General features: G+C 39.2%; 1 protein-coding gene across 1 annotated transcript in view; it reads right to left on the bottom strand.

Moving 5' to 3' along the window:
- The window catches only part of sptbn5 (spectrin, beta, non-erythrocytic 5), a 30,571-nt gene that overhangs the window by 1,534 nt on the left and 2,343 nt on the right, over nucleotides 1–26,694 (bottom strand). The window contains exons 7-68 of the mRNA XM_016279899.1: nucleotides 24,232–24,866; nucleotides 22,951–23,089; nucleotides 22,638–22,861; nucleotides 22,181–22,334; nucleotides 21,749–21,949; nucleotides 21,418–21,624; nucleotides 21,041–21,185; nucleotides 20,797–20,933; nucleotides 20,482–20,685; nucleotides 20,240–20,392; nucleotides 19,958–20,088; nucleotides 19,628–19,879; nucleotides 19,146–19,433; nucleotides 18,833–19,076; nucleotides 18,549–18,688; nucleotides 18,331–18,430; nucleotides 17,993–18,163; nucleotides 17,736–17,900; nucleotides 17,276–17,502; nucleotides 16,920–17,106; nucleotides 16,587–16,787; nucleotides 16,392–16,505; nucleotides 15,874–16,031; nucleotides 15,643–15,775; nucleotides 14,768–14,913; nucleotides 14,070–14,184; nucleotides 13,866–13,976; nucleotides 12,280–12,459; nucleotides 11,936–12,139; nucleotides 11,668–11,817; nucleotides 11,381–11,485; nucleotides 11,096–11,287; nucleotides 10,850–11,002; nucleotides 10,533–10,724; nucleotides 10,322–10,417; nucleotides 10,051–10,169; nucleotides 9,825–9,939; nucleotides 9,542–9,655; nucleotides 9,125–9,246; nucleotides 8,819–8,981; nucleotides 8,358–8,546; nucleotides 8,183–8,260; nucleotides 7,907–8,079; nucleotides 7,136–7,226; nucleotides 6,884–7,030; nucleotides 6,636–6,773; nucleotides 6,157–6,413; nucleotides 5,576–5,762; nucleotides 5,211–5,423; nucleotides 4,932–5,128; nucleotides 4,298–4,502; nucleotides 3,855–4,031; nucleotides 3,604–3,759; nucleotides 3,278–3,495; nucleotides 2,973–3,162; nucleotides 2,526–2,702; nucleotides 2,311–2,418; nucleotides 1,427–2,149; nucleotides 1,288–1,353; nucleotides 1,061–1,144; nucleotides 722–813; nucleotides 512–625 (exon numbers count right to left, since the gene is read on the bottom strand). Of these exons, the coding sequence (XP_016135385.1) occupies nucleotides 512–625; nucleotides 722–813; nucleotides 1,061–1,144; nucleotides 1,288–1,353; nucleotides 1,427–2,149; nucleotides 2,311–2,418; nucleotides 2,526–2,702; nucleotides 2,973–3,162; nucleotides 3,278–3,495; nucleotides 3,604–3,759; nucleotides 3,855–4,031; nucleotides 4,298–4,502; nucleotides 4,932–5,128; nucleotides 5,211–5,423; nucleotides 5,576–5,762; nucleotides 6,157–6,413; nucleotides 6,636–6,773; nucleotides 6,884–7,030; nucleotides 7,136–7,226; nucleotides 7,907–8,079; nucleotides 8,183–8,260; nucleotides 8,358–8,546; nucleotides 8,819–8,981; nucleotides 9,125–9,246; nucleotides 9,542–9,655; nucleotides 9,825–9,939; nucleotides 10,051–10,169; nucleotides 10,322–10,417; nucleotides 10,533–10,724; nucleotides 10,850–11,002; nucleotides 11,096–11,287; nucleotides 11,381–11,485; nucleotides 11,668–11,817; nucleotides 11,936–12,139; nucleotides 12,280–12,459; nucleotides 13,866–13,976; nucleotides 14,070–14,184; nucleotides 14,768–14,913; nucleotides 15,643–15,775; nucleotides 15,874–16,031; nucleotides 16,392–16,505; nucleotides 16,587–16,787; nucleotides 16,920–17,106; nucleotides 17,276–17,502; nucleotides 17,736–17,900; nucleotides 17,993–18,163; nucleotides 18,331–18,430; nucleotides 18,549–18,688; nucleotides 18,833–19,076; nucleotides 19,146–19,433; nucleotides 19,628–19,879; nucleotides 19,958–20,088; nucleotides 20,240–20,392; nucleotides 20,482–20,685; nucleotides 20,797–20,933; nucleotides 21,041–21,185; nucleotides 21,418–21,624; nucleotides 21,749–21,949; nucleotides 22,181–22,334; nucleotides 22,638–22,861; nucleotides 22,951–23,089; nucleotides 24,232–24,866 (10,967 nt within the window). The remainder of the gene's footprint in view (nucleotides 1–511; nucleotides 626–721; nucleotides 814–1,060; nucleotides 1,145–1,287; nucleotides 1,354–1,426; nucleotides 2,150–2,310; nucleotides 2,419–2,525; nucleotides 2,703–2,972; nucleotides 3,163–3,277; nucleotides 3,496–3,603; nucleotides 3,760–3,854; nucleotides 4,032–4,297; nucleotides 4,503–4,931; nucleotides 5,129–5,210; nucleotides 5,424–5,575; nucleotides 5,763–6,156; nucleotides 6,414–6,635; nucleotides 6,774–6,883; nucleotides 7,031–7,135; nucleotides 7,227–7,906; nucleotides 8,080–8,182; nucleotides 8,261–8,357; nucleotides 8,547–8,818; nucleotides 8,982–9,124; nucleotides 9,247–9,541; nucleotides 9,656–9,824; nucleotides 9,940–10,050; nucleotides 10,170–10,321; nucleotides 10,418–10,532; nucleotides 10,725–10,849; nucleotides 11,003–11,095; nucleotides 11,288–11,380; nucleotides 11,486–11,667; nucleotides 11,818–11,935; nucleotides 12,140–12,279; nucleotides 12,460–13,865; nucleotides 13,977–14,069; nucleotides 14,185–14,767; nucleotides 14,914–15,642; nucleotides 15,776–15,873; nucleotides 16,032–16,391; nucleotides 16,506–16,586; nucleotides 16,788–16,919; nucleotides 17,107–17,275; nucleotides 17,503–17,735; nucleotides 17,901–17,992; nucleotides 18,164–18,330; nucleotides 18,431–18,548; nucleotides 18,689–18,832; nucleotides 19,077–19,145; nucleotides 19,434–19,627; nucleotides 19,880–19,957; nucleotides 20,089–20,239; nucleotides 20,393–20,481; nucleotides 20,686–20,796; nucleotides 20,934–21,040; nucleotides 21,186–21,417; nucleotides 21,625–21,748; nucleotides 21,950–22,180; nucleotides 22,335–22,637; nucleotides 22,862–22,950; nucleotides 23,090–24,231; nucleotides 24,867–26,694) is intronic.

Consider the following 26,694-nt stretch of genomic DNA (forward strand, 5'->3'; position numbering starts at 1 on the left):
CCCCCCTCAAATATTAATGAGCAGAAAAGCAGTTTTGATAATGTGAACACCACTGTTCATAGTAGGGTTACTACCATTTTTTTTGTTATTAATAAAATGAATACTTTACATACACTAATATACTAAAAGTGACTGTAAAGATATTTGAAATGTTACAAAAGATTTGTATTTCAAATCAAAGAATCCTGAAAAGAAATGTTTGTTGAGCAGCAAATCAGACAATGTTTTCAGAAGGATCATGTGACACTGAAGACTGGATTATACATTACTGTATTATGGATTATATACATACTGTAATTATTCAAATTATAATGATATTTCACAATATGTACATTCTACTGTAATTATGATCAAATAAATCGCCACCTTGGTAAGCTGGTAAGCATAAGAGGCATCTTTCATAAACATTAAAAAATCTCACTTTTGAATGGTAGTACGTGTATGTATATATATTTTTGTTGTTCATCATTATTGTAGTTGTCAATCATTATTGTTGTTTATATAATTTTACCCAGGACTTTCTGAGAACACCGTTGAATTTGTGCAGTTCTGAAGCTCCTTCAACCACTTTTGCTGTTCTTCTTGAGAAGAGGCGGCAAACAGATAGTGACTGCCATCGCTCAACCTAAACCAGAGAGTCAACAGATTATAGATTTGTTTTCATCTGACACGTGAGCAGATGTTCCTTTCACAATGGCAGGTGGTGTGAATCAGAACTCACATGATTTTGAATGTGTTCTCCTTTCTCCTGTAGTACGGATTGTCTTTACAGACTGCTTCAGCCAATGTAATCGGTGGCCAGCGTGTACAGTTCTGTATTCAATGACATGGATTTAAGAGAAAGTCCACAAAGTCAACCACAAAAACATCTCCTTGAATTGATATAATTATTGTCATCATGTGGTGGACTCACAGATGCAGGATTGTCTGCAAAAATAATTGCCTTGCCTGTCTGGATATATAGTTAATTAATAATAAACATAGCTCTCATTGAGTCTCTCTTTCACTAGCGTGTCTAGCCAAGTGTGTGTGAGTCCATGTTGTGTGTGTAGACTCATACCTCACTGGCAGCATCTTGGTCTTTAAACAGATTGAGTGTCTCCTCTTCCAGTAGTGCATAGACTGTTTCCCAGTGATCCAAGCCCTGATCCAAACCAACAGATCAATGTTACACCATTAAGTGCTCTTACAGAAACAAAACCACACTATAAACAAAGAAGTGGAGCTAAGGATGTCAGAGAAAGCTTTTTAATCAATATCACCATTGGTGTTGGTTGGAAAGCTTACTTTATTTCCTCCTTGCTTCAGTTTAATCTCCAAGGTACCCTCCATTGTGGCATGTCCTGCTCTGATCTAAAAAAGTACACTAATTACGGACCAAAAAAAAGGTGGAATCTAAAAAGAAAAGCACTTAAATAGCCTTTACCTTGGTGGCAACAGTCGTCCCTATTGGAGATTCAGTAGAAGTGGATGTTTGTACTTCTGGGTCTGAAAGGGGAGATGACTGAGGTTTTTCTGGTGGGGTGGATGAAAGAAGGCTTTTATCCACTGAGGTTTGGTTGTCCACCATTTCTTCATCTTTAGAGGGTGGCTCAGGGGGTTTTGACGTAGGAGGACCCAGCATTTCTTTATCAGGGGCTGATGGTTTCAGAAACCTAGGAGTTATCTTTGGTTTAGTAATGACTTTGACGGAGGGTTCGGTCTGTCTCGGAGTATCGACCTCATCTTCAGATGTGGTATGGTCAATCTTGGGGGCATTGTGTAAATAATGGAGTTTGTAAACAGCACTGGAAATTTCTGAGGATGATTCTGGGCTGTCTAGAACAGAGGTGGATGGTTTGTCGGGGGCAGTTACGGTATCACTGTCACTGCTGCTGTTTCTCCTGAGGCCTGATGCCACTCTTGACACCACAGAGGATTCATTTTTACCGCTGCTGCTTCTCGGTGGGACGGCAGACCTGGCTGTAGGGACTCGGGAGGGTGTGGATGAATTATCGCTCTTGCTATTGCTGTTCCTTAGGACAGGACTGGTCAGCAAGGGAAGTGGAGGCAAAGCTGGTTGGTCAGATGGCTTTCGCTTTAGGGAAGTTACACGAACGGGCTTGTCCCTACTGCCACCGCTCTGAATTTCTTTGATTTTCTTTTCCCTCTGGGACACCAAAGAAAGAGCAGAGAAATTACAAAAAGGTGAATCAAAACTGATAAATGTGGATGTTTCTATCCTTTGTCCTGTTTTTGAAACACTTTTGCAAATATGCAGTTAAAAATCGAGAATAATGCTAGTATGAGTGAGCTATTTTATACTTTTACCTGTATTCGTCTGGCTTGAAGGGCATTAAATCTCTCACTCTGAGCTTGAATCATGGCCTCCAGATCCTCCTGCTTCTTCATCAACTCCAGAACATCTGAAACGGAGTCCTGTCCACAAATTCAGTACAGTTAGATTTGATGAAGCTGTTTTTGAAGCGAAAGGGAGTCATATGCTGCCTACATATATGTAAACATTTTCCCAAAAATTTTCCCACCCCATAATCCTCTGCTTTGAGCGCGCTCTCATAGGTGTTGAGCCAGTGCTCAGCCTGCTCCAGCTCTCTCTGCAGCTGCTGCAGTTCAAGGTCTTCCTGATATTGAGCTCTCCTTTCGGCCCAGGCTTCCAGCACTCGCTCTTCCAGGTCCTGGAGCTCAGCTAGACGGTCCTCCAGCTGCACATACATATAGTGACTTCACATACTTTTTACAGGTTTATTTTCATCTGCTTTGACCAACATAATGCTTTTATAAGAAGGTTCACAATGAATGAACACTGTACATGTCAATCACGTTTTGTTGTTAACTAAACGTTGCTTGCTCTGAGCCTTTTCTTAACCTACTTGAATACTTTTCATTTAAACTCTGAACCCCCTGAAATGTGCACATGGACTCAGGGCAAAAGTTGTGTATTGTATTCCAGCCTTTAGGCGTGACTGTCATACCTTGTGACTCATGAAGTTCCCCTCTTCCATCAGACGTCTCCCTTCGTTTTGAACCATTTCTGATTTGTATAATTGCCTGTCAATCTGTGTGCGGTACTCTTCGTGCCTTTTAATGAGCTGCTCCAGGTCTTTAACCTCACCTCCAACCCCCTCCCCTGTCATTAGAGACAGTGTCTCCTTAAGCCAGCCCCTAAGACACAATCAACAACATCAATGTAAACAGCAGGACAACACATGGAAAACAGCGAGAGAGAGAGAGAGAGAGAGAGAGAGAGAGAGAGAGAAAGAAAGAAAACATTGCATACATCAGCTCTCTCCATTCAGTCAGATATCTCTGAACAGCCTCTGCCTGTTGGAGTCTTTGTCTGCGCTGGTTGGCCTTTTCCAGCAAGCTCCTCCAGATCTCCTCCACCTCCTGCAGCCTCTCGCTCAAACTGTCCCTCACTCGAGGACACTTGCGGACCAGTGCTTTGCCTTCCTCTTTTCGACGAGACACGCCTTCTTCTATCACGGCAAGGTCTCTCTGATGAAACAGATGCTTGTACTATTTTAAAAATCCACCTGTTGTAGTTTAAATGTTTTCAATTGAACATTAGGCTGATAGCAACAAGTGCGTATAAATATTGGGTACCTCCAAGCCTTCATGTTGGCGGATGAGAGCTTGGACACTCAGCAGGTCATTCTCCTGCTCCTCAGAGTCCAGAGCCACTTCTTTCTCATTCATCCAGCTCCTAAGCTCATCCAAGTCATGGTCAAGCTGGTGAACCTCTCGAGCGGAACGCAGGTTCTGTCAAAACATTTCCTTTTAACTCCCAGAACTGACTCAATTTGCAATATCACTGCCTTAGAAGAGTCGCTGTTGTTGTATTTTTTTAATATTACCTCTGCTCTTGCTTTCATAGTCTTGTTTAAATCCTCCCAGAGCTTGAGTAGATCTCTCTCTTTCTGCTGTGCCTCTGATGACTGCACCGTCTGCTTCAGCTTTTGGACTGTACTCAGCTTATTCTGGCCCAGAGTGCCGACCTCTTCTGCAAAATCCTCAAACTTCTTCTGCAGTGCCTAACAAGAGCACAAGTTGATTTAAAAACAATTTTGATGATTAAAATAGTTCTTACAGCTAAGAAGGTTGTAAAGTCTGACAAGTGCAAAGTATCTTTTTATAAGTTACCATGATAGAGTTACAGTATATGAATGTAGTATGACTTCTAATCCAAAGTCATTTACAATTAATATATGGAAAAAACAGATAAAGGCAAATACATCAAGAATATATTCATCATAAAACTGTATAGTGTTTCTACTCTCTATTTTTGAGCCAATCTTACCTCCACCCCTTCCAGATCTTGTCCAAAGTCTTCAGACTCTGCTGTGGTTTTGCGAGAAAGTAGCCAGTTCTGTAGGTCTTTGGCTTCTCTCTCAAATACGTAGAGATTGTACTGATTCTCCAACTCTGTGCGACGTTGAGCAGACAGTTGCAGTAGTGTCTCAAACCCACCATGCATATCTTCAAGGCTCTTATTCACTAAATGACTGCAAAGACACATTATAAATTCAAAACATTATTATTTGAGGTTTTCAACTTCAAAGCTACCATTCAAAAGTTTGGGGTCGGTAAGGTTTTTTTTTTTTTTTTGTAAAGAAATTAATACTTTTATTCAGCAAGGACGGAATAAATTGATCAGAAGTGACAGTAAAGATATTTTTAATGTTATAAAAGATTTCTATTTAAAACAGATGCAGTTTATTTTAACTTTCTATTAACCAAAGGATCCTAAAAAAACAGTATCATTGTTTCTACCAACATATTAGACAGCGCAACTGTTTTCAACATTGATAATACTGAGAGGAGTTTCTTGATCACCAAATCAGCAAATCTGCTGACATCACTGATAGCAAAGCTATTACAAAAATCAGCAATTAGCTCAATTAATCAATGCTATCATGACCCAATAACTGCACCTGTTGGGATGCTGGGACTTTTCTAGATCAGTGCCAGTTTTCAGGAGTGCTTCTACTTTTCCACACTGGCTTTCCAACTCCAGGTCAACTGTGTCTAGTTTCCTGAGGAAAGCTTCAGTGGCCTCCTCACTCTTTCCATAGTCCTTGGACTCTAATACAGGCCTCTGCTCCTCCATCCATTGCTCCAGTTGGGAAACCTGGGTCATTATGAAGAGACATCAGACATCAGATTTAATAATATGTATATGAATCACATTACAGTGTGAATGGGTAACACACCTCTGAGAGAAAGGTCTGGATTTTCAGTGCTTGTTGAAGCTGGCGATCCTTATTCGCTGACTCTTTCTTCAAAGTGTCAAAGTTCTTCTTTAACTCAGCAAGTTTTTCACTGATCTCACGTGATGCAAAGTGTCGTCCTCGCACCAGGTTCTGTCCTGCCTCCTGCACAGCCATTATTAGAGGGGTTCGGCTCTCAATTTCCTGCATCATAACCTATAAGAAAAGATATCGGTTTATCAGAAATGGCTCTTTGTGCTTGCTGACGAGTCTTCATTTTATTAAAGCAGAGCAGAATAAAAATCTACCAGGGTTTTGAAGCACCAGTTTAAACATGCATACAGTAAGTATTCCAGGACCAGACTAACCAGATGTTTTTTGACTATGGCTTGTATACTCTGCAGGGAGGTGCCCCAGTCTTTTGTGGCTGTGGCCTGCAGCTTGTCCTGAATCCACAGCAGCTCATCCTCTAAGTCCCTGTAGAACTGGAACAGCAGCTGCCATGACTCCAGAGTTTCCCTGCGGGCCTGAAGCGGCTCAGCAAGCCCATTATACCTGAGAGAAATGATTAAATGTCAGTGTTTTCCACTCAGTCTGTCAATCAAAAAAAAAAAAAACATAATACCACATGCTATGGGATTACATGTAGTATGACACAGCAATTATGTGGTGTTTTAGATCATTCGACTGACATTTCAAAACTCGTGAATAGTGGCCACATTAATGTTTAATCTTGGAACGTCAGTATTGCTCACTTGTAAATAGCGCTTATCAAATAATCCATGTACATAAGAGCTTATCAAATCATTTACTTTCTTCATTATCAGATTTCGTGCCCACAGGATTTGGACTATGGACTTCTACCACATTTAAACGTCATTCAAATCCATGTGAAGGACTCACTAAACTTTCTACAGTAGAATGAAATTGGGGCTGAACAAAAACGTACCTGTTGACCACCTTCCAAACCCTCTGCTGTATATTTTCTGCAAGGAAGTTGCCTTGAGAGCTGAAGTCTTTGGCTGTGTCCACCAGCCCCTGGACTTTCTCCATGTGTGCATCTACCATTTCCTCCAGACCCTGCAGGGCCTTAAGCAGCCTACTAACTGAGGCCAGGTCCTTACCGTAGTCCTTATTCGCCACTTCTATCTCTACTGTCCCAAGCCACTCCTCGATGTCATCCAAAGAGCGCTGGAACTGCAATGCCTAGAGGAAAACCACATTATCCAAGATGATATTTCAGACCGGCATTAGTAAATCTGAATTAGCTTTGTCTGAAAGTCATGAAGATATGTTGGTGTATCTATTATTCATTGTCAGGGAACAATGTGTAAGCAGCACCTCTACATAATATCATGTAGATTCAGGAAAAAAATCAGTTTCCGTGTGCACACTTATGCCTTGAGCTTGAGTTTTAGCATGCTGTACCTGATATGCTTGCTGTAGACGTAACTTCTTTTCCTTGCAGTTGCTTAAAAGCTGGTCCCAGCTGTCATCAACGTCCTTTATTCGTGGTTTTATCTTGCCTTTAGCAGGATGACTGGAAGCTAGCATATTATCACCCTCCTGAGGAAACAATTCATGTTTTAGCTGTTGATACTCCTTTAAGTCTGAATTACACACATACAAAAAGATTAAGAGATATTCAGACATTCTTTAAGAGTCCAATGCCGTACTTTTATGAAGGTCTGCACTCTGTTGCGGTTGGCCAGTATCTCTGCCTCAAAGCTCTGTTGTTTTAGTAGCTTAGCCTGCAGGTTAATAGGATCTCTCCAGCTCTCATCAACAGCCACAGAGTTCTTCTCATTCAACCATGAAGAAACCTTTAGAAATGAGAAATTGACTTTGTAAAATAGCTACTGATGTGTAAAATCAAACTACGTACAATTTATTTTCCACATTCAGCAGAAGCTGTTTACTTCACACACCTCATAGCTTCCTTCCAGGAATTTCTGCAGCTGTAGAGATTCTTCCAATGCTTTTCGTCTGGCTTTGCTCATTTCCAGTACTTTGTCCTTCCTTTAAGAAAGGAATTTTACTTGAACAGTACATTTAATATTTCTGATCTATAGACCTTTGTGAAAAAGAAGTGTGCTTAATTGTATCGAATGTGCGCTTGAAGTGTAATTCAAATCTTAAAAGTGCATTTGTACTTGCAGATAATATATTGATGAAATAAAAGGCCATTTTGTAATAATATGATAAATAAAAGTTGCACTTCGTGATAATGTCAAATTAAAGGTTTTACTTTAAAGTATATTTTAAATAATTATGTTTTAAAAACCTTTTGTCATGTTTTAAAGAAGTACACTTATTTTGATGTTGACTTAGGCACATGTAAAGTACTTAATATTTTAATTGTACTCTGTTATTTAATATTATATTTAAAGTGATATATTTTAAATATACTTTAAATGTGCTAAATCGAAGCTTCATCATTGAAAATGTGTAATTACAAATATAGTTAAATACATGATATACAATAGAAATGATGTTACAAAGTATATTTTAGTTTATAAGTGCTTGTCAGCACACTTGTCAGTTCACTTCAACAATATTTCAAAGACATCAGAATTAATTATGAAATTACATATATAGATATGTATACGTAATATGTCATTTTTATGATATGCGATTTATATGATATGTAATTTCATGATATGTCCTACTTAAGTGGGTTTTCTTGGCTTACTGCATACCTGAGCAGAATAGCTTTAATCTTCTTCTTGATGTTGTCAGAGTCATAGTGCTGTGCCTGTATGAGCTGCTGAGCATATCTGTCAACCTCTGCCACCTGCCCCATCTGAGCTTCTAGAGAGTTCTCAAACAAAGCGTGCTTCCTCTGAAGAGCCTCCACCTCTGACACTGAACCCTGCAATGACCGTGTGAAACACCTTTCAGCATCCATTTTCAAAGTTACAGAGAAGAAAACAACCAAGGGCATTTAAATGAGGTCAAAGAAATTGATCTCTTACCCCAAGATCTTCATTGATCAAGAAAGCCTCCCTGTTACTCATCCAGCTTTCAGTCTGGTCAGCATAGCCCAGGAATATCTGCAACCAATCAATATCTCATTATGCTTCACATAATACCTCACAGAATAAACAGAACCTCAATGAAGCAAAACCACCTGCTGTTATCTTAAGTCACCTGGAGCTTCAGAGCTTGATCCAGAGTTTTCTTTCGGTCCTCCCAAGCTTGAGCAAGCTTTGTTTTGGCGTCCTCCAGCTTGCATAGGGCTTCTTTAATCTCTACTGAATCGCTGTGTCCAGACTTCACAAGATTTTGTCCAAAACTCTTAACCGAATCTATGCGTTCACTGCGAGCATCAATCTCAGCCTGCAATCATTAAATGTTGATATAACACATGTCTGGTATCATATAACATTACAGTACGTCATCGTATGCAAAACATTATAAATTACTGTATAATTCACTGTATTAAAAGTCACTGTAAATGAATTCATTTTAGCATTATATTTTGTGACAGAAGAAGATAAGAACATACAAAACAACAGCAATCTGACTAAAAAAAGTTGTCATGGGAAAATGATCATGGTCACATGAACTGAGAAACTGAATAATTTAATAATGTATATATATTTCAATACCTTCCAGTTCTGGTGCTCTAGTATGAAACTCTCAGCTTCAGTCTTATTCTTAGGCAGGCCTTTCTTCACTATCTCGGCACTTTGCTTCAGGGTCCAGTCCAACAGGAGGCGCTGGTTAGCTTTAAACAGCTGCAGCTGATGAGACTCTTGCAATCGTTCCTTCCTACCAAAACAATATTCAATTTATTTTCTCATTTAATGTATATTTTAAATACATTTCACCATGTTACACTATTTAATCATAATATTATTATTATAATTATTACAATAAATTAAGAATATAGCAACTAATGGTTGCATGCATACCTTCGTTTGATTTCCTTGTCTAGCTTCACTAAGGCAATGTTGACCTCTTCCTGCTTCTTACTAAGTTTGTCAGCCAGATCACAGTGTCTCCTTAACCGATCTTTAGTCTCCTTCTCCAGGGCCTGGTTTTACAAATTAAGCAATTATGTTCTTTGTAACCCTTCTTGTAAGCAGACTATCTTTAGTGAGTTTCACAAACCCTCACTCTACAGCATATAATGCACCATTAATGGTTTATTTAAAGGCTTTTGTACGTACAGCAGTTACTAAACAGGAAGGTGCTGAGAGATTTTCTAAAAAGCCTTTAACCACAAAGCAAGCACACACAATAGATACTGTATAGGACGTGCTACCCACAGTGCACTGATTAATATGGATGAATGTGTTCTTTGTATAACAGCTGTCCAGTCTACTCACAGTGCCTCTCTCTTGGATGACTCTGGCCTCCCTCTCCATCTCCTCATGCCTGCGAATAAGGTTTTCCACACTCTCCACATCCACACCACAGCCCTGTCCCTGGAGCAACAGCATCTGTGACCGAAAAATTACATCTTTAATTAAGCATATGTCATTAGGAATATATCATTAAATATATTTAAAATATTGTTATATTGTAAAATAAATTAAAATGTTCTCTCATATTATGTTCAAAGCCAAAGTTGGGTTCAGATTCAAAGACATGCAATCTGATTTCTCTCACCTTCTCTCCAGCTCTGTCCCGGACTTCTTCTAGCTCTCGAATCAAGGCGTGGATCTCTAACGCTGCCTCCAGCTTCCGCTTATAGCTGCTCAGGTTGCCATGAAAATTACTCCATCTGTTGGGAAGGTGACAAGAAAGTCAAAGCAAACAACAATATGCTAGATATAACAGAGGATGAGTGTATTTTCTTAAATGAACATGGATCTCAGTTGAAAGGAGGATGTACCGTTCATTGAGCTGCTGCCTACGCTTTCTCACAGTCGCCAGCTCATCACTGTTCTGTCTCTCTAGCCGGGCTGCCAGAGTGTTGATTGTCTTGATGTGAGCATCATCAACAGTCACATCCTAAGGGATGAAAACTACTTAGTGAAAGAATGTTACTATACTAAGCAATATGCTGCATTCTGCTGTTACATAACACAAAACCTACAGTATGTAGTTAAATCAATATGTAGTTTTTCTTTGTAAGGTTCATATTTTCCCAACACCAGACTTACTCCAGAACCTGAGCCTCTGAATTCACTGAGCTTCTTTAGCAGCTGCTGACCATGTTCATAATCCTCCCCAACATCACCAACATTTATCATCACTTCCTACACAGAAAAGAAACCGAGGTCAGTGAAACCAAGCATTAATTCAGGGTATACCAGTACTTTACATCAAGGCATGTTTTCAGCATTTTGTTATGGAATGGCCTCATTTATTTACCTTTTGTCTAATCCAAACTTCAACCTGTTCCACTTTCTGCAGGAACTCAAGAAAATCACGGTTATCCTCAAGAACTTTTCCACGGGCCGCAACCGCTTGCTTCAGATCCTCCCAATGAGTGATCAGCGCAGAGACGGTCTGCTTTATCTCCTTCGATTTTGGGTGACGCAAGGTCACCAGCTCATTTCCAGCCTTTTGATAAGTATGTGACAAACTATGTTAAATATATTTATACTGACCAAAAGAAGAACAAATAAATATAGGATTATCTCTAATGGACTACTGAGCCAACTTGTGACTTGGGTACAGTGACTTACCTGCTGGACAGATTCAATGATATTTCTATGGGCCAGAATCTCTGCTTCAAACACCTGATGCTTCTGCAATATCTTCATTTTAGTCTGAAGATCGCTCATGTCTATTTTGGAGTCTTGTGTTTTATTCATACAGTCTGTGATCCATTCTTCTTGCTAAAATACAAATAAACATCACAAACCAACCAATTAATTTGTTTGTTTCTCTTTGTTTAATATCACCTGGACCGGAAATTACAAGTACTGTACCTCTGACACATCTCGGTTGAAAATACAGAGAAGCTTTGAGATCTCAAGATCCTCTCTGCGTTTATCCGACAGATCTTTGATGTGTTCCCTTCTCTCCTGGAGAGCTTTCAGTTTGTTCTTAATGTTGCTGCTTTTTTCTCGGTTCAAACCTTCTGTCCTTAAGCGTTCTGCTGACTCCTGAAGAGCCACCATCTACATGACATGATAAGATATTCATTCATCTATAAAATGTCATGTGTTTGATGCGATGATTCAGGCCACACTGTAGGCTGACGACCAACCCACCTTGTCTTCCTGAGAATTAAGAAGTTTTTCAAAGGCTTCATGGCGTTTGATCAAAGTTTCTACATCATCCACTGTTGTTCCCAAATCACTGTTCTTCAACTGGATCTGCAAAGAAACAGATGTTGCTAGCCTTAACACTAAATGTCTAACTACAAACTTGATTTTGAAATGCTTGTGAACTATGTAATACTATATGGATATTTATTTAAGCGGTCACCAGACCAGATATTTCTTACATGTTGAAATGCAAATCAACGTAGCGCCTGGTAGTTTATAGGAGCACTGACCTCTTGGGAGTTAGTGATCTTTTCCATGTACTCAGTGTCTCTATAAAACACCTGCTCCAGATATGTGCTCTCCAGCCATTTCTGCTTGGACTGCCAGTTATCAGAAAGCTTCTCCTTCTCTTCTTGCAGAGCTTTGAGTTTCTCCTGGATCTGATGGCCACACAGGATGTTTAAACATGTATTTGTTATGTATTTAGAGTTTATATTTATGTCAATTTAATAAACAGTTTGTATTGTAGTTTAAATCGGACAAATTTCAGTTTCTCACCTCTTTAGCATTAGATGTGTCATGCTCTAGCAGTTCTTGGCCCATGGATTCAGCCTGAGCATATGTCTCCTCACGTGCCACAATCTCAGCCCATAGCTGCTGGTGCTGAAACAACTGCAAATCGCAGGTGGCAACATCTCGGATGGATTCCTCTGCCTTCATCCCACTCAGCACCTGCGAGCACCAGAGGGAGTAGTCCTGTGCCTGGAGAACAAAGCAATACAAATGTATTCAAAACTTGTTTCAACCAATATTTTGGAATTTTCCAACAAATCAAAAGAAGGAGTTTAAAATCTTGATGTTAAAAACATATGTCAAAGTACTATGAACTGGGTGTAGCGTACTGTGTTAAAGAACATGTAGTGGTCCTTAGCTGACCGCAGCTCCTCCTCCCTCTGCTCCATGTGCATTCGGAGACTTTCCCAGCTCTCCACCACCTCCCGCTGCAGCTCCTGCAACCCCACTCTCAGCTCAGGAGAGCACATGTCCAGAATGGTGTCAGTTCCGTCCAACAGCTCCTGCAGCTATAAAAGAAATCAAAAAGTTTTAACAGCCTGAGAACGAGTTTGTAAATTATTTATATATATAAATTTACTTTTTTGCTGCGCTAATTGTTTCTTAAACCCTTTACTTGTTAAGGTTATCTCTATTTTCTTATCTTAAAATAATTTGTGTATGTTTTTAAGTTTTCTTATATTGATTAAGCTTATGTATGCTGTTGATTGTTTTGTAAACCTGCTGTGGGTGTGGGGGACTGGTTGAGCATGTCTTTTGTTTTGTATATTTGTGTGTGTACATGTTTTGTACAGCTGTTTTGTTTATATTGTTGTAATATTTTGTTTTTGTGTTTTAGGACCCCCTTGAAAATGAGATGTTACATCTCATGGGGCTATCCTTTAAATACATTTAAAGTAATTATTTTAAAAAAAATCCTTCCATTTATAATTTTTTTAAGTTATAACTAAATCCCATAAGCTCTCATATGCTGTCGACCAATCAGACGACAGGGCGGGAAAAGGTTCAAGGGCAAGGCAAAGAGGAGCAGAAGAGTGATATAGGAGTGGGGACAAATACGGGGACAATTATAATTTTGTGCCGAAGAATTCGTCAATTATAGTATTTTGGACAATGGAGAGATGTCACCGAGTCAGGTAAATCTTTAATTGTTTTCCAGCACTTAGCGCCACAGACAGAGGAATCAACAATCTATCAAACCCTTACTGACAAATTGAACTTTTAAAAATCCTTCCATTTATAATTTTTTTAAGTTATAACTAAATCCCATAAACTCTCATATGCTGTCGACCAATCAGACGACAGGGCGGGAAAAGGTTCAAGGGCAAGGCAAAAGAGGAGCAGAAGAGTGATATGGGAGTGGGGACAAATACGGGGACAATTATAATTTTGTGCCGAAGAATTCGTCAATTATAGTATTTTGGACAATGGAGAGATGTCACCGAGTCAGGTAAATCGTTAATTGTTTTCCAGCACTTAGCGCCACAGACAGAGGAATCAACAATCTATCAAACCCTTACTGACAAATTGAACCAGCAAAATAAATTAAAAAATGCATCACTTACAAGCAGAAATCCAAGTGAGATGAGCTCAAAGAGACATAACCGAGTCATCACTTATTATTCATACCCTTTACATCGGATTAAAAGAGACTGATACCAATTCTTAACCACAGTCCCTGTTCCTCAAAAACTATAGCCTATATAGGGCTATATATATTTATATAATAATTCTAATGCAAAAATAAGTTGTGGAAGTGGTAGTGGATAGTTATTTTTAGTAAGAAACAATAACTTAATAATTTTTCCCTTTGCGCAAAAGCATCCATGCCACCCACTAGGTGTCAGTATACTGTAAATTCATATAGCCATTTCAGCAGTGCAAGACACCTGTAATGAATGCTCTCACATCATACCTGTTGCTCTGTTCCAGCCAGCTCATGTACAAGAGCTTCATGTTTCCGTAGCTGAGACAGCACTCCCCTCAGATCTTTGGCTATGTCATCAGGAATGCTTTTGTACCTCTCCTGGGACAAGATATGTGACATGTGAGCACCAGGGCATATATGTTTAGCGTATTATTTAACAGCATGACTTAAAAGCACAGCTGGAGTGGATACCTTTATCTGTCTTAGTGCATCAGTCAAGTCTTTGTAGAATTTGTGACATTCTTCAGATTTACGTAGCATTTCTTTACGATCTTTAGATAAATCCTGCAGCTCTTCCCATGATTTTCTGTCATAAATTAGACTTAATGTAAGTATGAACTGCAAATTATATCTGTAGACTGTAAAATTATGTCACTACACAGGTCTGATACATTTAATTTGACACAAATATGTGACCCTGGACCACAAAACCAGTCTCAATCTCGAAATTGAGATTTATACATCATCTGAAAGCTGAATAAATAAGCTTTCCATTAATGTATGGTTTGTTAGGATAGGACAATATTTGGCCGAGATGCAACTATTTGAACATCTGGAATCTGAGGGTGCAAAAAAAATAAAAATATTGAGAAAATCGCCTTTAAAGTTATCCAAATGAAGTTCTTAGCAATGCATATTACTAATCAAAAATTAAGTTTGAATATATTTACAGTAGGAAATTTACAAAATATCTTCATGGAACATGATCTTTACTTAATATTTTTGGTATAAAATAAAAATCAATAATTTTGACCCATACAATGTATTTGTGGCTATTGCTACAAATATACCCCACCGACTTAAGACTGGTTTTGTGGTCCAGGGTCACATATGAGATTACTGTATTTATTAGTTTGTAATATTTTGTTTTCCCTATCACATGCCATTACCGGAGTAGATTCTGTGTTTCTCGGATGAAGCGGCTCTCAGGATGATTACTTTTGATGAGTTTGTCAGCCAACTCTTCACAGGTGTGCATCCTCTCCAGTCCCACCTCCAGCTGCTTTAAGAATACCTCAAATCTCCCACACAGTTGCTGTCATGAAACAAGAGGTACTTAGACAGATCCAGATCACAGACAACATGCATATCTGATACAGGATTAACTTGATGAATCATATTGAAATCTGAAGAATTTTATGTGTTTAAAATAGGAAATTAAGGTTTCAAATATTAGATGCCAAGGAGCCCAACATATGATCATTTCTAGGGTTAAATAGTATGTTTGAAAACAATTAGTAAAACAAATATGAGAAATAAGTTTGAAGACAATAGGTTGTAATAATTGGCTTTTATTTTGTCACTGTACTAAAGCCATAAAAGTTAAAATATTAAAAGGCAGAAAATATTCACTTAAGTTGATAGTGTATTGTTCTTATACCCACTATTGAATTAATGTAGATGTATAAACTTTTAAAATAAAACAAAAACTAATTTGTTTATTAATTTTGACTATTAAGACTTGCTGTCATTAGAATTTAGTGTAACTATTAGTCTCTAGACTTCTGACCAAACAAATGAAAAACTAGTATCAAATTTAGTAAATGTTTTTAAAATTGTGTTAAAAATATTTAATTATTATCCTAGCTGTATTAAAACTATGACCACCATAAAATACCTTGCCGTTAAATAGTTTTTTCTTTCTTTCAAAATTTCTTGACCCCAACCCCTAATGAAAGTACAGTGCAAAGTAGTTTGAAAGTAAATATACAGGGCAATGAAAAATCATTTGACAAGTCTGCAACAGATCGATAGTCTGTCTCACCAGTGCATTTTCATAATCACTCCCAAAGTCATTAGAGGCAGCAATCTGTATCTGCTGAGCAATCCATTCTTCCAGTTCAGCAGACTCGCGCTTAAATTCATGTAGATGTAAAGTCTCTCGCAGCCTCTGCTCTCTGTTGTAATGAGATATGTTTGTTTTAACACAGCAAACCAACATGAGGGTGTTTACTTATATTAATTGTGCTGTTTTATCAATTGATAGTTACTTTACCTGACTGTCGCTGAGTGCTGAACCTCATTTAGCTTAGATTTCATGTGGTTGTAGGGCTTGTTCAGCTCCTCTAAACCCCACACACGTACAGCCTGCTTAACGTTTGACTTGAGTTCATCTACTTGAGCAGCAAGTACCTCAATCTGCCCCTCTACTGCCTGAAGAAACAAACCAGTACGTGTTAAGGTTATGTGTTAAAACCTTAAGCTATTGCATTAGTACAAGCCAAAGATTACTCACCTTGTGCTGCTTTATTAGACTCTGTGTAGCTAATTCAGTTTTGCCATAATCAGTGCTGACCAAAGCTGATGTTTCTGACAGAAGGGTTTCTAGCTCAGTGCAGTCAAGCAGAACCCCACACACGTACAGCCTGCTTAACGTTTGACTTGAGTTCATCTACTTGAGCAGCAAGTACCTCAATCTGCCCCTCTACTGCCTGAAGAAACAAACCAGTACGTGTTAAGGTTATGTGTTAAAACCTTAAGCTATTGCATTAGTACAAGCCAAAGATTACTCACCTTGTGCTGCTTTATTAGACTCTGTGTAGCTAATTCAGTTTTGCCATAATCAGTGCTGACCAAAGCTGATGTTTCTGACAGAAGGGTTTCTAGCTCAGTGCAGTCAAGCAGAATCTGAACATCAGAAAGAAAATGTTATGAGTAATGGCTTGAAAACTTGACCAAAAAAAACTGCAAACACTCCTACACTTTTACCTGCTCCCGTGTAACTGCCTTGTTAAGTTCGCCAGACCGTTTCTCACATAACTGCTCTAAATCCTCCCATTCTGCAATCAGTTGCTCACACCTCTGCTGCACCTCCGGACCATTCCACTGATTGGACCGGGCCATGGCTCGTCCTCTGTCCAGCACTCGTTGCAGGTACTGGCTGTGGCCATTTACCTCTGCCTGCAGATCCTGGAGGATTTTGAAGATTTAACAGTTATAATGAATACACCTTCACACTGGAACTTTACAAGGAAATGTATAGCCATTTATTTAAAGTTATTGAAACTATTTTTGTATTCATACACTCAAATCGAATTGCACCTTGTGTTTCTGAAGCAGGCTAACTGCCCCAGCCAGAGATCTTCCATAGTTTGTAGTATCAGCTACAGGGTGATGCTCTGATATCCAGTTTAGCTCTAGGTCTACATCATGGTAAAAGCTATATAAAGCCACATCTGCCTCTAACTGGCTCCTGCGATGATCCAAAGGTTTCTGTAGAGACTTAAATCTGGGAATTAAAACAGAGGTAAAGGCATCTTAAAGTATGCAGATAAAGCAACAGTTTTATATTGATTGACCCTGCATATACTTATAATTGATCATGAATTTATTATCTATTGTTTCCCTAAAAACAGGAAATTCATGCAGGTAGGTTTTGATGAAAAATGAGTACTAACAGTTTCAGGTAAGTGTCAGTCTCCCTGAGGATGCGTTGAGAGTCAAAATGGTTGGTCGCTAGGTGTTTGGCACGGGTGACAATGGAGTTGATTTTTTCTGCAAGTTCTTGAGCCTCCTCCTCCAGCTGCTTGTGCTCCTTCAGGAGCTGTCTGCTTGAACGAAGGTCATGACCCCTGATTGCATTCTGTAACATTCTCTCAATTGCCTCAATCTTCAATTTTGCATCCTGAAAATATGCAGATACTTTAAAATATAATAATGAAAATAATAATAAATAAGCGCACTTATTTTTTCTGTATAAATTGGTCATTTCAACTGATTTAATTCAATGATACAAATTTACATAAGAACAGATTTAAAAACTACTCAAAGGAATTTATTCTGCTAATGTTTCAGTAATAAATAAAAAAAATTCCTTCATTGCTGTCCTGTAGTAGTCAAAAGTAAGAGTTTAAATACCTGAAGCAGCTCCATGAGTTGCTCCTGCTGGCCAGCCTGTCGTAGTTTGTCCCCTCTTTCTGCCATCTTCCTCTGGAGTTCAGTCCACCTTTTGCGTACCTCTTGAGTCTTTCTCTGTATGCTCTGGCTGTTGAAGTGATCCTTTGCTAAGATCTCCTCTCCAGTCTAACCTCATAAAATCCAATAATCAGAATGGACCAAAATCATGGCAAAGTACTTATGTTGCTTGAGAAATAGTAAATAATGTGGTGCTGTACCTCAGTCAGTCTGTCAACGCGGACTTGATTGGCCTGCATCTCTTTTTCTGCCGCCTCGTGTTTTTTGAGCTTGCGAAGGATGTTGGTTGGATCTCTGTATGATTCGTCCTCAGCAATCTCAAACTTCTCCTCTATCCACAGCAGCATCTCCTCTGCATCTCTTAAAAATTCCTATGCAAGGGAAAGTAAAGTATTTAAAAAAGCACTGTAGTTGTTTAGACAGCTGATATATTTTCTGATATATAAGTTTTCTCATCTGTTATATAGCTACTAACACATTTTAACTTCCATTATTCACAAATTACGCTGTCACTTTCCAAAACAAACTGAAGGTCTACCTGGTACTTTTTTGAAGCAAGTAAATCAAGCCTCCTTAATTTACAACTTTCTTTCAGGTTCTTGTATCGATCTTGAATGACCTTTGATCGCTGTTGAATTCTGGAAAGGGGTAAATGCCAGAGTGAACTAAAATAATATCACTAAGAGACAACAATTATAATTATTTATTAATAAAATTAATTATAATATGTAAAAATAAATAAAAGACTACACTCACTCTTTGGTGGCAAAGTTACGCTTGCTGATGAGCTCCTGGCTCTTGTCTTGAAAGAGGTTAATGGATCGCTCTAGCGCCTCAAGCAAAGCCTCAAGCTCTTCTTGTCGGCCCAGTAAACTGTGAACGCTGTCCACAGAGTCCTGTACAGAAATTCTGCATTAAATCTTTACAAATGTGTATCTCCTTCGACAAAATGTGCTTAGAGACATGAAATGAATTCATTTAATGAATACATTAGAATAATAAAAGAAATTAAATGTCACAGTATCATCTCTTTCATTTACCCCCAAGTCTCTGACTTTCAGTCTGGCTTCATGACCAGAAATGGTGGCCTCTATACGATCTGCTTCCATATTCAGCTTTTGAAACTCCAGTCCTTGCTCAAGCCGTCTGTTGCGACTAGACCACAGTTTGTCCAGCTGGCTCCACTCGTTATCCAACTTAGTGAGTGTCTGCTGAACATCTTTAGCTCCTTTCTCTCCAGATGCCACCTCCAGAGATTGACCCAGCTTCTCCATATCTTTCAATCTGAAATAATGTTACCGTCAATCATAGGCACTAAATACGAATTCCAAGATAACACCAAACACAACTAACTTTGCTCTCTGAAGTTCAATCTCTTGCTTCAGATCAAGGTTCTCCTTCAGCAGGGCTTGAGCAGATGCTACATCAGATCCAGTGTCCTCTTCCAGAAGGTGCTCCTTTTTTGCCTCGGCCCATAACAACAGGTCTCTGGTCTCTTTCTGAAAGAATTGCAAGCGTCGGGCTTCCCCAAGCATCTGTTGTCTCTGAGTGGCTTGGGCTTTCAACTGCCGCAGCAGGTCTTCCAAAGCACGTACTTCTTCCATGATAGCAGCACTCTCTGCAGGGCTACAATCCTGTTTCCTGTAGCATAGCAATGTGATGTACAGTTAACAGACAGATTAATAAGGATTGATTTGGTTTCACACTTTATACCTAACATTGGACATTCTCCTGTAAGTTATTGTTGATGATGGTTACGAGCTGTGCCAAGGTTAGAAATAAGATGTGCCAAAAAAACATAAGTGGTACTGCAATAATTTTGTAGCAAAACCTACATCTTGGCCACACTTTTAAGGTATTCTATTTTCCTTTCCAGGGCTTCTATGTCCCTCTCAGCTTGGGCTTGTCTGTGTTCCTCAGCCTGCAGGGCTGATGGTGAGCTCCCCACATCAGGTGTGTCAAGCTGGACTAGTCTATCCTGGAGCTGAGCCTGGACGTCTTGGCAAGTCTGCAGGAACGATTTCACATCAGCAGAGCTAAGCAGCTCATGAGCCATCTCATCCTTTAGTTTCTGAATGTGTTCCCATCTGGTCATACAAAGAAACACTTTAAGTACACAATAGCATGGTTGGATGGCTGCACAATGCTGATTTTAGCCTTCATACCTGCGGGTTACGATTCCAAGCCTAAGCTGAATCTCTTTTTTCTGACTGAGCTGTTTTTTCACAAGCTCCTCTCCAAGCTTGGTAATGTCATCGAGCTGCTTTCTACCACTGGCTAGTTCGGTGAGAAAGTTCTGTGTATAACATTGAGAAAGAAGTGAATGTTTTTAAATCAAAATACCTTTATAGCTTTATAGCTTAATAGCTTTAAGGCTTTGAATGTTGTAAAGGATTCATGTTGACTTGTGTTATTCTGCTCGGCATGTGTTTTCAGAGTGAACTGACCTCATATTTGGCTTGTACAACCTCTAAGTCGTTGGAGTTGGAGTTAAAAGTGTTGAGGACATTCTCCTTGTCTCTCATCCAGGACTCAAACTCCTCACAGGCATTATAGAACCTATGAAGTCGTGCAGTGTCATCCAGTACCTTATTTTTTGACTGGTGGGAGAAAATGCTATTTAAATGCCTGGAAAATGTTTTAAATCATCTAAAATGGTAAAGAGTAAAGGTAAAGCGTGAATATTCACCTGTGCTAAATTATAAAGGCTGTTGAAATCCTGTTCCAGACTGCTTTGTGTGCTCTCTATTGTGTCTTTTTGGAAGTGTGGGTCAGGCAATGATGAGGTAGATATTTCAGCTGTGCCGCGCCGCATAGAACGAGTGCGGCGAGGTTGGCTCACTTTCTTTTTTGGACTCTCAGGTTCTCCATTTGTAGGTTCAGGTGGTGCTTTCTGCATTTAATTGCATAAAAACACAAGCAAAAGCTGTCTAGTAGATGCAATTTAAAGAATTTTTATGGCTCAAAAGATTTGAAACTCAAGTAGATTTTTAAATCGTCTTACAGAAGACGGCATCTCCCTGATGAATGTGGAAGATACTAGTTGCTCATGTCCTCTGCTGTCTCGAAGAAGAAACTTGTCATCTTTTTCCCTGCTGACAATTGTCAATATTTCTCCTCTTTCCCAGGTTAATATAGGACCTGAAAAAATTGTCAAGATGAGAAGAGAAAGAGGAACTGGTTCATTGTACACACAAACCAGACCAGTAGCATTTATCATTTTTCTTAGCACTAAAGGATGTGTATACCTCTGTATCTGAACCTAATCATTGCTTGTTCTTGTGGTATAGCCTTGCTGAGGACTTTTCCTCCTTTGTCAGCTTTTTTATCCGTCTCATCTTCACCATCTGATGAATCACTGTAGTGGACCATTCTACTCTGCTTGGTTTCAGTCTTAAATTGGTTAAAAAATGTGTCAGTGCCATTGAAGCTGTATCCATAAAATTATACAGTAATTTCTGTTTTATACTAGCAATGATTCACATTTACTTCAAGGATATACTATTTTTCACCATTACCCTTCCTGAAGCAATATTGGAAAATTGTTCAGACAAACTATGTGCTGTAATTGCATGTAAAATATTTTTTCTTTTGTACATAATAGGTTATTTTGGTTGTGACTCACAGTAAGAGGAGCAAGTTGGGCAGCACTCTTGGCCTGCTCGCCCAGCCGTTTAACTTCTGAGGCATATGCTTCCATTTCTTTCTCCAGTCTTTGGTGACGCTGGAGCAGAGCAGTAGTGCTGGCCTCATCCTTTCCATAATCCTCATCAATTAGAAGTGGTTTGCGGTCATCAAGCCACGAGCTGGCTTCAGTAACGTCTGCAAAATACTGAGGGAAAGGAGGAATGGCATTTAGAACACATTTTTATGCCAACCTCTGCTTGATCTACTGAATCATAATTTCTCACTTTCCACTCATGAGGAACCTATACATAGCTAAGTTTGATTTATACCTGCTTGATGACATTGGCTGCATGCAGCCTGTTTTTTCTGATGGTGACTTGTTCTTTAAGCTGCTGCCATTGTTTCTGAAGAGTCTGAATCCACTTTTGGATGTCTCTCTCATTGGAGTGTCTGCCCCTGCACAGCTCTTGGCCTCTGGATAAAACCCCAGAGCACAGTGATTCCTGTGACTGAATCTCTGCCTCTAAAGCCTGCAACATACATAGCAATTTTTGTTAATCTTAGCAGCTCTGATCCAGTCACATTGAGGTTAAGCAATGTTAGTCTGTTCTCCCTTATAGAAGTGCTTAAAAGAGCAAGCAGTAGCCTATAAAAGAGTATCAATAAGCACGTACCTGTTTGAAATATATCTAAAATGTAGACAGTAATGGGTTTCTTCAATACTGCAATTTTGTATCCTATAGTATCTGATGGCCACATACCTTGTGGTTCTGAATTGCTTGCTGAATTTGAATGAGGTCTCTCCCCAGAGATGCTGCCTGTAAGAGGACCCATTTCTCATAGATCCATGCTTCTACTTCTTCACAATCATTGAAAAATTCAAAGAGCTTCAGCTGTCCCTCCAGAGCTTTTCTCCTTTTTTTCCACAAAAAAAGATCATGTTATTGCTGTACAGTATATGTCCACAGTATTTTTTTATTTTTTATAAAACAGTAAAACTGTGCTGTATACAATCCTGTCTTTATTTCTTATGGTTAACTTTTAAAACACAGTTTAGCTACTGTAAGTCTAAATACTGTAAGGGTCTTTAAGTATATGGTACTTGCACACAAGATTTAATTTTCCATTTTGTACTCATTTTAGAATCTTACAAAAGTCTTACAAATGTCCACAAATAAAATGGCTTCTGATACAATTAGAAGGATTTAAAGAGTTTACCTGTTCTTGCTGAGAACCAGCAAAGAGTTGTACTGGCCATTAAGATCTTTAACTCCTCTCTCGACTTTTGTGGCACCTTTGTGTTTAACCTTTAAGGCACTGCTGCTCATGGCATTCAGGGTTTCTCCAAGTGAGATGATTTGGCTGTCTAGTAAGTCCTGCTTTTGCAGTAGGGCTACCACGTCTGGCAGCTGTTTTCCTAAGTCAGAGTAATCTGCCTGGGCCTTGGAAAGAAAGTTTATGCTCAAGTGATAATGCTCAGTGGTAATGTCTGGAGTAAAAATGATATATATAGGAAATTTGAGTTGTTCACCTGTAATTCCCTTAGGTCCAGATATATTAACTCAATATCTCTGAGAACAGCAAATGTATTCACAGCATCTCCAGCATGTTCTCTCTGCTGCTGCAGACGCTGCTGCAAAGCTTTCCATCGGTTCATGATATCCATGTTCCTGTCGCATACAAGGCAAGGCAAGGCAAGTTTATTTGTATAGCACATTTCATACACAATGGTAATTCAAAGTGCTTTACATAAAATAAAATAAAAACAATAATCACAACAATAAAACAAGGAATTTAAAAACTTTGAAAATAATAATAAAAAAAAAAATTTGATTTAAGAGGTTTAAAATGAATTTAAGAAAACGATTATACATATAATATAGTGCAATCAGTTCGGACATCGCACAGTGCTCATTCAATAAATGCACAGCTAAACAGATGAGTTTTGAGTCTGCATTTAAATGTGACTAATGTTTTAGCACATCTGATCTCTTCTGGAAGCTGATTCCAACTGCGGGTGGCATAATAACTAAAAGCACATTCCCCTTGTTTTGTGTGAACCCTTGGTATTTCTAACTGACTCGATCCTAATGATCTGAGTGGTCTGTTAGGTTTATATTCAGTGAACATATCTGCTATATATTTAGGTCCTAGGCCATTGAGTGATTTATAAACGAGTAAAAGTACTTTAAAATCAATCCTAAATATAACTGGAAGCCAGTGTAAGGACCTGAGGACTGGTGTAATATGCTCAGATTTTCTGGTTCTAGTCAGAATTCTGGCAGCAGCGTTCTGGATGAGCTGCAGCTGTCTAATGGTCTTCTTGGGAAGGCCGGTGAGGAGACCATTACAATAGTCCACCCTGCTGGTGATAAAGGCATGAACAAGTTTCTCCCAGTCTTGACTGGAAACAAAACCTCTAATTCTTGCAATGTTTTTGAGATGATAGTATGCTGATTTAGTTACAGCTTTGACATGACTACTGAAACTAAGATAGCAGATAGTTTCAACTACTACAAGATAGTAATGAAACATTAATAAGATAATAAGAACATATTAATAAACTATTAATGTCTATTAAATGCTTCCACACCTATAAAATGTTTTTTACTTTAATAATGTAATTTTCAAAATCCACATTCCCACGGATCAACAAGAAATTATATTTTATAGTGCCAGCATTAGTGGAAATGTTTTACTAGAAACTTATTTTTGACATGTCTTTTCCACTGCATTATAATAGGACATTACAAACAGTCATAACCCATATCCATAAGTGATTATGAACTACCTGCTATTCTTTGCCCCTCACCTGCGAATCACTTGTGCCTTGCTGTGGTAGTTCTGTTTTTCAATAACAGCAGCCATTTGACTTAAAGTGCGGAAACGTGGTTCACGAGCCAGCACATCTGCTCCCAGGGCCTCAAGTTTGCGAGCCGCTGTCTCAGCCTCCTCCAGTCTCTGCAGCCCTCCCAGGTCTTGTTGTTGGATCAGATGCAGAGTGTCCTCCAGGTAGCTCTCCCTCAGCGTAGCCTTACGGTCAAACTTCTGGGCCAGCTGTTCTAGCTGCTCCAGCCTCATCAGCGCACTCTGGAGGGCCCTCTCTCGCTGGTGTTCTGCTCGCTCTAGAAAGGTCCAGTTCCTTTCGATATCCCCCAAGGTCTTGCCTTCCGGAGGAATATAATCCCACTGGTTGTTTGCTCTTAGCTTGGTTCGCAAGTTGAAGAGGTGGGCCTCGATGGCCCCTCGTTCCTGGTACTTGGGAGGCTTCTCAATAGTGCGATATGTCTTGAAGGCAGAAACCAGATGCTGCATTTCTCGCAGGGAGTTGGGGAAAGAATGGTCATTGAGCTCCATCACCTTGGTCTTGATCCAGCGTAGCAAGTCAGACACCATGCTCTCATATATGCGCTTCATATCATCCAGCTCTTTCAGAAGATCCACAATCTGCAGGCAGAGATAAACTATATATTTTAGAAAACACCAATGTTGAAGCAGATGAATGAAATTCAAAAGCACAGATTTGATCTAACAGCAGGTCAGTACTAAACATTAAGCAACATCATGATTTAAAAAAAGATAATTAAGTACAATAAAAAGTAAATAATAACAGAAATAGACTATATTTTGATCACAAGTTCTATTTCTTCGAAGGACGGGTGATTTGGGAGCATGTTTGTGTTCAGCAGCTATACTGACATCTATCTACTTAATACACACCTTTCCCACTTCTGGAAGACTCCTCTCCTGCTCAATAATTGTTTGTCTCATGTTCTGCCATCGCAGCCACTGACTGCTGAAATAGCCACTGAAAGCCATTGTCATCTAGTGTCCCAACAGCGTCACACCTGAGAGCTGGCGGTCTTACCATAAAATGAAATTTAGAGTCTTGACATCTCAGAGCCTGGCTGGGCTTATCTCTGTTCCATCCATCCATCTATCCAACAAGATCTCTCTGTCATTGTTTAATACACTTTTGTGACAGCTAACACTACTCCACAGCTGTGACCCAGTCAACACATACCGCTATTTCTATTCACACTTGTAGACATGGTGATGAGTGAAAGTGTCATACTGCACAGGCAGAACAGGACACTTCACGCCCCCGTTTCTCTCCATTTGTATCCTGCCAGCATGCTAATGGCATCGCCTGACCTCTGAGCTCATCTTTGCTGGATCAACTACTCCTGTTGTCAAAGAGTATCTGAGGACGTCTTCCTCCATATTGTCAGCATTATCCGAAAAGCTGTTTCTTGACTACGCAGTGCAGACAACTAACTTTCTTGTTTAGCAGCATTTACAGCCTAGAGTTTACACTGATCTGATTAAGACCAGGGCTCCTCCTTTTGACCCAGTCAGATCCACTAATCCTAAAGAGTTTGAGATTAGAGTCCTGATTCAACACCACAGTAGCTGCAGTTCATACTTTCACAAACAGAGTGTGCCAGTGCTTAACATTTCCTGAAAACATGTCCTGAAAGGACATGCTCATGTGACATTGCATTGTCTCAGTGGACCAAATCAAAGAGTGTATATCTTTTGTTATAATAATCACATCTACTCCAAGCCCAGTCTAGAAAAAGACACCCAAGGAAATACATCTTATATCACTAATAACTATTTTGGCAGTGGCATTAGTGCAGTTTATAGTTTTACTGCTACTACTACTTAGTTAACGTCTGTGTAAAGGCAATTCAGAGAATTGTTTATAAACACATTATAAATATTAGAAATGTATTGTTGAAAACACGTTACAAAGACTGTGTACTATGTAGTACTGAATTCTGGAGTTAGATCATTAAACAGTTTTTCACCATTTTTGTGTTCAGTATTTTTTGGGCGGGCCTAAAATAAGGTCTCGATGACGCAATGGAGCCACTGAGCCTGGGCCCTCCCCTAACACTATAATAGACTTGTTCGAGATGCATCAGCGCTGTGCATACCGATCAGCGTATGACATCAAAGTACCACAAGATCGATTGGAGAGCAAATGACTCTTTATGCTTTTGAATCGCTCTCGCGGTATTTTGATGTCATACGCATCTCGAACAAGCCTAATAACTAGAGTGCATTAGAATCAGTGGTTCACCCGGTCAATCGAGAGTTACTGTCATTACTGTAAGTTACTACAGTCTACAGTTTGCTAGCTAGCTATGCCTTTGTCATGTAACATGTTTGGCTGTGTAAATCCATTAAAGCTGCTAGAGGGAACATCTATTCAGGTTGTAGCGGTATTTGACAGTTGAGAGAAGCATGGTGTGGCTGGTGTGACACT

The sequence above is a fragment of the Sinocyclocheilus grahami genome, unplaced genomic scaffold (assembly GCF_001515645.1).
Source record: "Sinocyclocheilus grahami isolate Dianchi unplaced genomic scaffold, SAMN03320097.WGS_v1.1 scaffold134.1, whole genome shotgun sequence".
Classification (NCBI taxonomy): domain Eukaryota; kingdom Metazoa; phylum Chordata; class Actinopteri; order Cypriniformes; family Cyprinidae; genus Sinocyclocheilus; species Sinocyclocheilus grahami.